Source organism: Plasmodium gaboni, chromosome 8, assembly GCF_001602025.1.
Source record: "Plasmodium gaboni strain SY75 chromosome 8, whole genome shotgun sequence".
Taxonomy (NCBI): Eukaryota; Apicomplexa; class Aconoidasida; order Haemosporida; family Plasmodiidae; genus Plasmodium; species Plasmodium gaboni.
In genome coordinates, this window is record NC_031488.1 from 956071 (window position 1) to 969197 (window position 13127).

Genomic DNA, 13127 nt, shown 5'->3' on the forward strand with positions numbered 1-13127 from the left:
AAATATGAAGAAAAAATTAAATAGCGTATCACAAAAAAGAGAAAATAATATTGAAACCTTAGAAGGTACACAAAATAATGTGGAACAAATAATAAATGAGGAGGAAAAAATAAAAAAGTATAATAATATATCAGATGAAAAAAATTCATTTTTTTTGGAACCATTTATATCTGATGAGAAAAAGCACCAAGAGGAAACCAAAGATGTTGAACATAAAAATGATGATGTTAATAAAACATCAGAACATGTAAATGAACAAAAAAAAAATCTACAAAATGTTACAAGCGAAAAGAATATGATAAACACTTCAAAGAGTAACAATGATAGTTTTATGTCTTCTGAAAATGAAAGGGTGAAAGAATATTTAAATAAATGTAGATTAAAAAAAAAAAATAAAATAAATGCTGAACAAAAAAAAAAAAGTGAGAAACAAGCACCTTTAAATACAATAACAAAAGGAAATAGAAATACCAAATTGATTAACTTAAAACAACATATAGATATAGAAATAAAGGAAAATTTTAGAAAAGAACTAGATGAGTTAAAAAAAAGAAATAACGAAATTATTTTAAAACCTTCGAACTTTTATAATTTTCCAATTGATACTAGCAGTAGTAGTAGTAGTAGTGATAATAACATGTGTGATAAAACAGAAAATATCAACGATATAAAAGATATAAAAGATACTAAATATAATTTAAAAACAAATCCTTTAAAGGAATCAGCACTATTAAATATATCCTTTAATTGTATTGATAAAAGAATAACAAATTTACAAAATTATTTGAAAAATACAAAGAGGTAATAATTTTTTTTTTTTTTTTTTTTTTTTTTTTTTTTGAAGTAACATATGTATAGATTTGTCTATAGATTTAATTTTTTTTATTTTATTTTTTTGTAATTATTTGTTGATAAATTTGTTAATTCATTTATAAAAACAGATAAATATATATATGTATATACTTACATTGGGGTATTTAATTTCCTCTTATTTTTATTTATACACATATAATATTTTATCAAAAGATATATAAAATAATAACATATTAACATATATATATATATATATATATATATATATATATATATGTTATGAAATAAAGTTTTAATTACTATTTAAATTAAGGTGAAAAAAAAATATTAAGTTTCCAAATAATTTGAATATATACATATATATTATAAAGGTTTTTATAATTTATAAAATGACAAAATATAACACGTAAATATAAATATATATATATATATATATATATATATATATATATATATATATATATATATATATATATATATATATATATATATATATATATATATATATATATAATTTTTTAATTAATGATTTAATTATATGATTATATATACTTTTATAATATTATTTTATTTTATTATATACTTTTATAATATTATTTTATTTTATTTTATTTTATTTTTTATTATGTTGTGTTTATTTTTTATTCTTTACAATCATTAGTGATCTTTCCCTGGCACTACTTAAATTATGTTTGTGTTTCATTTTCTTTTGGAATTTTTTCTTTTTAATTTTCAAGTATTTGGTTCTAAATTTTTTGTCTGTTCTTAATCTATTTTGTAATTGTTTTTTTCTTTGTTTAGCAGTGTTATGTAAACTGTTTGTATCTTTTTGTGTTGATGAGTTTAAATATTTTCCAGATATATATTTTTTATAAATTCTTTGTTGTTTTTTGGTTAGTTTATTATTTTTTGATAAAGCTTCTGAAATTTCTGGGTGATTTATTTTAAGCATATTAATATTATATTGTTTTTCATTTGTTTCTGAGTTATTATCATCACTAATATTATTGTCGTTATTATATTTCTTTTTCTTATCTTTTTTATTTTTATTTAATTTATTTTTTTTTTGTATATTATCATTTTCATCTTCTAATTCTCCTATATTTTTGATTCTTTTTTTAGTTGATTTAACCCACTTCTCATATAAGTTTGTAATAGTATTAGTTTTTTCATCTTTTTTTTTATTTATTTTTTTCTTAATACCTAATTCGTCAGTTTGAAAGGTATCAATTTCTGTTAGGACAAATTTTCTTTTTTTTTTATCCCAAATTTGTTTTTTTACAAATCTTTGTTTATTTAATTCTTCTGTTTCATCTGGAGGTAAATCATAACCAGGATGTTTAAGATCCAAGGTGGATGAGTTATTATAAGACATATCATTTTTCATTCTTTTTTCGTTGATAATTTTTAAAATGTCATCAAATGATATGTTTTTTATATTACTCACACTATTATTATTATTATTATTACTAATACTATAATTATTATTAGTGTTTTCATTATTATTTTCATTTTTTTTTAATTTTTTTAATGCTCTCTTACTTAATTTTTTCTTATTCTCATTAATATTCTCACTATGATCATTTATATTCATAGATGTTGAATTATCATTCCCTTTTGAATGTAAAAATATTTTTTTCCATATATCTGGGATATTTTTAATATCTTCATTTTCATCTTCCTCGTCACTTAACTGATAAGTTAATGTATCCATAAATTCATTTACATCATTTGATAGTAGATAATTACGTCTACTTTTATACCTTTCAGTTTTCTCTTTAAGTTGATTTAATTTTTGTTTTAATTCATCGGATATGGTTTTTATTTTATTGTTTGAATTTTTATGTTCAAAATTATGAATAATAGATATTAATTCGTTTTTTGAATAATCATAATTACCATTCATATGTTCCAAATTATTTTCTTGATTATCTCGATTATCTTGATTATCTCGATTATCTTGATTATTTTCATTATCTTCATTTTTTATTTCTCCATTACTTTTGTTATTATTATTATGGGATATGTAATTTATTAAGTTATTGAAGAGGATATCCACTTCATCGTTATGTTCGTCATTGCACATATAAGCATCACCATCATTAATATTATTATTATTATTATTATTTGTGATGTCAATTTGATTTGGGTCCTCTATAAATTCATCCGTCTTATTCTCTTTAGTTGCTTCTATGCCACCTTCAGTCATAAATCCCTCATTCTCATATATCCAATGAGGGTGATTATATAAAGATAACTTATATAAGCCTCCAATTTTATTTATCTTATTTATACATTTAGTGCTAACATATTTAGATACCTTAGGTCGCATTGAATAATATAATTTGTATGATGCTAGTATACTTTTATTTAATGACATTAACTCCGTGTCTCTTTTTTTTAAATCTTCTATATATTCAATATAATCATTAAGGTGTGATATACATCCCATATATACAACATCATTTGAATTATTTTTATATGAAGAGTTATATGTTTTATCTATTATATTTTTATCATCATCACAAACATTAGTATTGTCATTATTAATATTGGTCTTATGGTTTATTTCATTTACTATATTTATCTCTTCATTATCATTTCCTTTTTGTATGAATCGGTTATTAGAATCCTCTTCAACTTGCGTATCAATTTGAGATACTTCCTTCTTAAAAAAGGTCAATTTTTTTCCTATGAAGAAACAAATTTCGTAAGCATACAATATATCTTGATATGTTAAAAGAGAAATTCCATATCCATTTATATCAGTTCGACATGCTCTACCTATTCTATGAATAAATAATTTTGGTGAGAATGGCAAATTGTAGTTTATTACATTTTGAACAGATGTAATATTTATTCCTCTAGATGCTACATCAGTAACTAGTAAGAATTGAATATGATTATTGTTTGTGAAATTATTTATTTGTTCAAAACGGAAGGATGTATCTGAATTTCCATATAATATAGAATGATGTATTTTAAAATGTTTTAAGATATTACTAAAAAATAATATATGATATTTAGTACAAAAAAAAATCATAGTTTTACCTAACTTTTTTTTTTTAAATATTAATATTAATTTAAGAAGAAGTGCATATTTTTCATATGATCTACAAAATAGAAAATGTAAATCAACTTTTTCATTTATAGTATTATCAGATGTTAGATAGAGTATATGAGGATTATTTAATTTTAATTTAAAATAATTTTCCACATTTGTAGGTAAAGTAGCACTAACTAAAATGGTTTGTTTGGATGTATTATTTAAACTTTTATATATAACATTCATATCATTATAATAATTTAATTCTAATAATCTATCAGCTTCATCAATAATTAATATTTCTACTTTTTCTAAGCTTAATTTTGTTTCTTGTAATAAAAAAGATAATCTACCTGGTGTGCATAATAAAATATCTAAATTTTCATTTAATATATCAAATTGCTTAATAATACTAACACCACCTATAATAATATTAATATTTAAATGAAAATAATTCTTACAAATTTTTTTACATAATTTATATATTTGTATAACTAATTCTTTTGTAGGTAATATTATCAAACCTCTAATTCCATAATATTTATTATGTTCTTTTAATATATCAATTAGTGTACATATATAAACTAATGATTTTCCTGATCCTGTTTTACTAATACATATAACATCTCTTCTATTTAATATTTTATTAATACATAATTTTTGTATATCTGTAGGTTTATTATATTTTAAATTTGATGCTATACTTCTACACATATTTTCACTTAATCCTAATTGTTGAAATGAATTTAATATTACTTTTTTTTTTTTTTTACTATTATTATTACTTTTATTTTTTTTCTTTTTATACAAGACAAATTTTTTCTTTTCCTTCTTTTTATCATCATAAGAACAACTTGAACTAGAATCATTTGAATCTAATTCGTGCATCTTTTCTTTTTTCTTATCAGGAAAAAGCCATCTATATCTTTTAGTAATCATTTTTTTTTTTAATAAGTTCATATCATACATTTTTGATACATCTTTATTCTTTTTTTTTTTAATATTAATTCTTTTTGAATTCTTTTCAACTTTCTCTGATTTACTTTGACATTTACTTTTAAAATTACTTTTACATTTATTTTTATTTATTTTTTTCTTATTCGATTTGTTATTACCTGGCCCGGATGGACTAAGCAACTTTTTCTTGTTCTTCATAATTGGAAACTGAAGAAAATAAATAAATAAATAACAACAATATATATATATATTTAAATTCTATATTTTTTAAACATTTATAAATATGAATATTTTACATAGACTCTCTATGCTGAACAAAATTTAAAAAAAAAAAAAAAAAAAAATCATCATATAGAAATAAATAAAGAAAACATATTAAATTATGTATATTTCTATAAATATATTGATATTTATTTATATATATATATATTTATAAATAATATATTTTACTTTATAATATATTTTAACGACTTCATAAATTTAATTCAAAATAGTAAATGATATATAACATAAAAGAAATTATAACTAAAAATATATAAACTTATTTTTCACTTAATGAATTTAAAGAAGAAGGAAGGATATATATTAATAATTTTTGTGATATTATTATATAATATAATATATATTATATTTAAACAACACTTTTTTAATATATATATATATATTACATTGATATATGCATATAATTATATAATACATATAATAATTTTTACATAGTAAATATTATATAATAATTATTACATATTATATTAACATTTATATATATAGCATTGTACTACTACCAATTTTTTTTTTTTTTTTTTTTTTTTTTTTTTTTTTTTTTTTTTTTTTTTTTTTTTTTTTTTTTTTTTTTTTATATTATATATTATATTTAATTTTTGTAGATAAAAAATATTTAAAATATTTTTCTTTATATCTTTTCTGGTTTATATGTCAGAATATTTATGTGATGCATATAATTATATATATTAAGAAATAAAGAAATATATATATGTGATATGACAAAACCATTTTGTTTTCACACATAAATATATTCATCATATATATATATGTATATATTTATATTTATATTGTTTTATTTTGTTTTACTTTAAGAGACGATAAAGGCTGCATATAAAATAAACAAAAGAAATGTTTAAAATAAAAATGTGGACTTAATATGAACAAGATAAAAATAAGAAAATTTGAAGACCCACATGTTTGGATATATGAAAATGTATTATTAAATAAAACATTGAATTTAAAAGATATCGAAAAAAAAAAAAAAGATAATAAGAATTTTTCAAATACATTATTACATGAAGAAGCTTCAAAGAAATTAAAAGGAATATTAAAGGAATGTAAAAAATATGATAAAGAATTACAAGAAATTAAGAATAATAAAAAAGAATCCTTTGTTTTAAAGAATTCTTTACATCCAAATAAAAAAATAAATTTAAAATTTTTATTGAATGATAACCAATTTAAAGGAAAAAATGAGGAAGAGAGGAAAAATTTTAAATTAATTTTTAATGAAAATAAAAATATGTATATTAGGAATAATCAAAAAGTATATGATAATATAATAAATATAAAAAGGAACCATAAAATAACATCTACTAATAATATAAACAACAATAATAATAATGATAATATACAACAACAACAACATAATAATAATAATATATTAGATCATATTAAAAAAATCCAAAAGGAAAAAATTTCGAAATTATATTCTGTTTTTAATAATCACGTAAATTATTATGATAATTATTTAAAGGAAAAATATATGAAGGAGGAATATTTGTTAAATGAAAAATATCAATATGTATCTCCACATCTTAATAATTACAATGATCATGATATAAAACATGATGATATTTATAAGGATGATTCCATTGTGTCTAATACAAACAACAATAATGATAATAATAATAATAATAATAATAATAATATTTGTAGTAGTAAATTTTCTTCTTGTGATCATATATATCTTACTAATTGTTCTAATAATAATCAAGTCACAGATACAAATTTAAAATTAAATGTATCTACTAATAATATACACGTTTTAAATGATGAACAAAGGGGTGATACCATCCATCATAATAATGTTCATGCAAAGGATTTATATGATAATCAAGAAAATGAAAATAATCGAAATGAAACATATGTATTAAAAATGAATAATAAATATGATGATAATAAGAAGAAGGAGAAGGATGATGTGAATAATAATGTGAATAATAACCCGACGGATGACATTATATTCAACACGTTAAACACAAACCAGGGGAATACCACAAATTATTCCTTATACAATATGAACAACAAACAATATGAATCTATAAAGTATGATAAAAACAATTCTGAGGATTTTCCTTTGAATTATAAGAATGAAACCTCCTATTTGAAGACTGAAGAAAATTTCAATGACACAAAAATATGTGATGATAATATATATGTTAAAAAAAATGTATACAATAATAAATATAATAGTATGAAAGACTTTTTTGTGAAAAGTTTCAATATTTTAAATACAATGAACCAAACGTCCTTGTATGACAAACGAAATGATGATTTTTCAAACGTGGATGCGATGAATAATGTTTTGAATGGTGGTAGTGTTCTATCTATATTAAAAGAACTAAAAGAAAATAAAGAAAAAGAAAAAAATAAAACTGGAGTATATAAGAAGGATAATAATACATTACACAAGGATGATGAAAATGATGTTTCTATGAGTAGTATTTTTACAAATAATATGAAAGAAAAAAAAAATAACCAAAAAGAAGAAGTGGCAAATGATAATAAGAATGAATCATTATATTCATATAGAACAAATGACATGAACAATAATAATAATACTAATAATTATTATTATTATAATGATGATAATAATTTGAAGGAAAATTTGATAAGTTATAAAAAAAAAGAAAGGAATAAAAATAAGCAGATTAAACAGTTTGAATATTTAGATAGTAATAATATAACAGTTAATTCATTGAGTAATCATTTAGATATAGATGAAGAGAAAATAATAAATGTTTGTAAATATATATTAGATAATGATTATATATATAAATATACAAAAATTGAAAAAGAAGTTGTTGAATTAATATGTGAAGAATTAAATGTTTTAGACAAATTAAAATTTAGTTGTGTCAATTTACAAAGAAGAAATCCAATAGTAACTATATTAGGACATGTAGATCATGGTAAGACAACTTTATTGGATCAGCTGAGAAATTCTAATATAGCTGGTGGTGAGATAGGTGGCATTACTCAAAAATTGGGAGCATTTGAAGTAGTATGTAGAGATGATGAGATGAAAGAAAATGAAAATAAAAACAAATCTATCATTAATAATAATAATAATAACAAATGTGGTGAATATAATAATTATTGTCATAATTCATTTAATTATGATAATAGAAAAATTACTTTTTTTGATACCCCAGGACATTCTGTATTTAAAACGATTAGAAAAAGATGTGTGCAATGTAGTGATTTAATCATATTAGTAATATCTTTAGATGATGGAATTATGAGTGAAACCATTGAATGTATTGAACTATCTAAAAAATATAATACTCCACTTATTATAGCTGCAAATAAAATTGATAAATATCATAAAAATATTGAAGAACTTTCAAAAAGTTTATTAAGTTATAATATAGTTACTGACTTAGAAAATGGAGATGTGCCAATAGTTCCTATATCTGCAAAAAAAAATATAAATATTGATATTTTAAAAAAAAAAATTTTAGAAGTTAGCAATAAATTAAATTTAATGTGTGACTATGGATCATTATGTTCAGCATATATATTAGAAAAAAAAGTAGATGCATCTAAAGGCAAATTATTAACTGTTATATGTAAATCTGGAATATTAAAAATGAATACATATTTTGTAATTGGACATAAATATGGAAAGATCAAAAGAATATATAATAGTAATAATCAAATAGTATCACAAGCATATCCATCAGAAGTAGTACAAATAATAAGTTCAATTCCTTTATCATATGATAATATAAATTATGGAGATATTATGTTTGAAATGAGTACTTTAAAATCTGCTCAGAGAGTATCTAAATATAAGTTAAAATTAGCTCAATATAATTTAATCAATCGTTCTTATATGAACAATACTACTGAAGATGATATATATAAAAATGTAGAAAAAAATAAAAATAATTATATTCATAATAATGATAATAATTTACACAATCATATGAACAACCAATCACAGAATGGGTTACCACCTTTATTTGATAGTAGTAATAAAAAAAAAAATATATATATTAACAAAAAAGAAAATAAATATAATAATAAATATGATTCAAATGTAGATAATATATTAAATAACTTCAATAGTAAAAATAATAACTCCAGTGGTTCTACTTTAGCTTTAAATTCTTTTAAATTACCTCAAATACCTTTAATTGTCAAAACATGTGATGAAGGTAGTTTAAGTGCTATAATTGAAGGAGTCGAATCTTATAATAAAAATGATTCTAAAGAAAAATATTATAATATACAAAATTTTATTGATAGGAATTATATAAATAAGAATATATTAAATAATGATATTAATAATATATCTAAAGAATTATTTTCAAATTGGTATCCTTTAAAAATTATAAATAAAGGTATAGGCACATTTCATAGTAGTGATTTAAAATATTGTGAACATATAAATCCATGCTTTCTTATTTCATTTAATGTTGATGTTAATTTTAAATTATTACAACCATATATAGAAAATCATAATATTATCTTAAGAAATCATAATATTATATATGAACTCTTTAATGATATAGAAAATATGTGTAATTTTTATTTCGATTCTTTACATGTCTATGAACCTGTCTCAAAAATGGTAATAAATAAAACAGGTTATTATTCTATTAAAAAAAATAAAACAAAAAAAGTTGTCATATCAGTAGATATAAAAGAAGGATCATTTACATCACATGAATATTTTACAGTTAAAAGAAATAAACAAATTATTCATAATAAAATTCATATACTTTCTATGCAAAAAAATAAACAAAATACGAACGAGCTAAATAAATCATGTAATGTTAATGCTATCATATTTAATATTAATTCTGATGATTTTGAGGTAGGCGATGAAATCGTGGCCTACAAAAAGGTTGTCAGATCCCCCCTCTTTAATAGAATAAAATCTTTTAACCTTTCTTAAAAATTAAACATATGTATAAAAGTCGATATTTTTATATTAATATGAATAATTAATTTTTTTTTTTTTTTTTTTAAAGCGGGTGTTTATATATCTATTTCATGAATTATATATATATATATATATATATATGAGAATAAAATGATATTATATTATATATTATATTTTTTTTTTATGTTATTTTATATATAATGATAATAAATATGCCTTAAAAAAAAAGGAATTAAAATAGTATATAATATGTACATACATACAAAAAAATATATATGAATAAATAATAAATTAATGCATACATATATATATATATATATATTATTTTTTTTTTTTTGTATTAATTAACAACATATTTGTAAGATATTTATAATATCAACTATTTCATATTTTTTTAGTCTTTCAAAATAATTTCCAACATATATATATATATATTTTTTATTATTTGTCAATTTATTGTTATGTAGCTTACATTTTGTATTTTTTTAAGTTGTAAGACACTTGAAAATAAATAAATAAAATGCATACATATACTTCTATATGTGCATATATATATATATATATATATATTTATTTATTTATTTATATATTGTTTTATAAAGGTTGTGTTGTGTTGTGTTGTGTGTATATCCTTAACATTTTATTTAGGAACTACAAAATATCATCTCCCATCTGTTTAATTTTATATTGTTTTCTTTATTTGAATGTTCTATCTTTCTTCTTATAATGGTTCCTCTATATGAAGAAGCCGGCATTGTTCTTGATGATGTGTCGGGAGTTATTTTGTTTTATGAGGATGTAATTAATGAAATGAAAGATTCTTATAATAGTCTATATGATAATATGATATTATTAAAAAATAAAATGGAAAATATAAAGGAAGAACAAAAGAAAATATTTAAAAAAGAAAATGACGCAAAGGAAAAATATTTTAATAATAGTAATATGTTAAATGATATATTGTGTGACAAAATGAGTTTAATTAATATGACTAAGGAGGATGTCAACAGTGAAATTATCAACAATAATAAGAATAGAACAAATATTAACAATAATGATGATGATAATAATAATATTAACATTTTATCTTTTCACAAAAAAAAACATTGTTGTTATAATAATCAATTAAAAGATGGTGATAATAAAATTATAAAATTCGATGAAAATATTTTTAATATTTTAAAAGACAAAAATGAAATGGGTTCTAATAATAAAGATATAAATATAGAAAGTTCAAAGGATGAAAAAGACAATATATATATGGACGATATATATAATGATAACTTTATTAATTATGACAGTTCTATAAATTCAAACAAAGTAAGTCCTATTATATTATCTGATGAAAATAAGAAACTGTCAAATTTTTTAAAAGAAAAAAAAAGAGAATACCAAAAAATTATATCAACTAATAAAAACGATAATGTTCTTAATATTGATAATGATATAAATAGTGTAGACAGCACACAAAAACAAATGAACAACATCAACAACAATAATAATAATAATAACAACAATAATAATAATAATAATAGTAAGAGTAATTTATATGTTTATGATAAGCATAAATATATTTCTACAAGCGAGGAAGGTAAAAAAAATATAAATGCAACAGATATATTTACACAAGAAGATGAAAACAATAAAGATGAAATGAAACATAGTATTCATCACTCTATAAAGAAGAACACCAAAATATATAGTGAAGACATGAAGAATTATAATAAGTCAACTAATAGAAAGAATAATTATTTATTACTTGATAATAAAAAGATAAAGAAAAAAAAAAATAACAAAATGAATAATAAAATGAAAAAAAAAATGAACCAATTTTTTAATTTTATTTATGAGAAAGAAAAAAAAAATGATATTACCAACCTTATGAATAATATATATAACAACAAACAAATAAATAATTGTTATAAAGATTATTTCCCTTTTTGTTTACTATCAAAAGAAGATAGTATTATACTAGAAAACATGGAATTATATTTATCATCAAAATATAATAAGGAATGTTCACATAAAACCTGTAATCCTATTAATAATATAGAACCATATAATAATAAATACATGAATGATCAGAATGATATAGATAACTTAACAAACATACAAGATAGTATTTCATCGCTTGGAAAGAAATTAAATAATATTAATGACAGCAATGAAACTATAAAAAATTATAGTATAAATAATATATTTAAAATTATGAATGAAGATAATCAAAATGGTATTAATAAAAATATAAATATAAATGATATAGCAAAAAATAATATGAATATACATAATTCCAATGAATATGAACATACATATGAAATGAACATTGACGATAAAAAGAAAAATTATTTTTCAGATATATTTTTTCATAAAAAAGAACAATTAAATATTCCAAATAAAAGTTATATGTCTTTAAATGATGAGTATTCTTATTATAAGAAAAAAAAAGAGAGAAACAAAAAGAAAAATATCCTGAATAATTCTAATATATCTAATAATATATATACATCATCATCTATAGGATGTCCATATTGCACATGCATTTCTCATAAAAATATATTTATGACAAGAGAAAAAAAAAAATATTCTTATGATTCTGATGAAGAGAATCAACATGAAAAGAAATTGATTAAAATGGTTAATCCAAAAACAATTATGAAGAATAAATTAATTTCTAATTTTATAGACATTGATAGGAACCCTATATTGGCATCTGCATATAATCAATCTTATCGACCTTTATCAAGCCTGCAAGAAACCGAACCAAATAAAAATAAAAATAAAAATAAAAAAATAAATAATGCAACAGTCAATCTAACCTTTGATGATAAAGTGCTTATTATGACATCATCCGAGCAAGATAATAAAAATATATTAAACGATGCCAAGAAAAATAAACAAAATTATTTTTGTATGGACAATATTATGAGTGGAAATGATAATTCATATAATGATATCGATTTAAAAAGATACGATAAAAAAAAAAAAAAAAAAAAGGAAAAAAATGACCATGTAACAGATACTATTAAAAATAATAAGAATGATAAGGAATCGTGTAAAAATAATAATGTTCTATGTAATAAAAAAGATAGAAATGAAAAGAATTATATAAATAGTAATAACAATATTATATAT

General features: G+C 19.5%; 4 protein-coding genes across 4 annotated transcripts in view; 3 read left to right on the top strand and 1 right to left on the bottom strand.

The window, feature by feature from the left end:
* PGSY75_0826900 (hypothetical protein) overlaps window positions 1-805 on the top strand; it is a gene marked incomplete at both ends in the record, with an annotated part of 2444 nt that extends 1639 nt beyond the window's left edge. The window contains one exon of the mRNA XM_018785390.1: window positions 1-805. This exon is cut by the window's left edge and continues 1280 nt beyond it. Coding sequence (XP_018642357.1) covers window positions 1-805 — 805 coding nt within the window.
* A 642-nt stretch (window positions 806-1447) lies between these two features.
* Window positions 1448-5014, bottom strand: PGSY75_0827000 (putative ATP-dependent RNA helicase DBP10; the record flags this gene model as incomplete). Its single annotated transcript, XM_018785391.1, has 1 exon — window positions 1448-5014. The coding sequence occupies one exon, from the start codon at window positions 5012-5014 to the stop codon at window positions 1448-1450; it is 3567 nt and encodes a 1188-aa protein (XP_018642358.1).
* A 961-nt stretch (window positions 5015-5975) lies between these two features.
* On the top strand, window positions 5976-10007 carry PGSY75_0827100 (putative translation initiation factor IF-2; the record flags this gene model as incomplete). The annotated part of the gene is made up of 1 exon (XM_018785392.1): window positions 5976-10007. The coding sequence occupies one exon, from the start codon at window positions 5976-5978 to the stop codon at window positions 10005-10007; it is 4032 nt and encodes a 1343-aa protein (XP_018642359.1).
* A 714-nt stretch (window positions 10008-10721) lies between these two features.
* On the top strand, window positions 10722-13127 carry PGSY75_0827200 (hypothetical protein; the record flags this gene model as incomplete). The annotated part of the gene is made up of 1 exon (XM_018785393.1): window positions 10722-13127. A coding segment is annotated over one exon (2406 nt), but the record flags the coding sequence as incomplete, so codon positions are not given.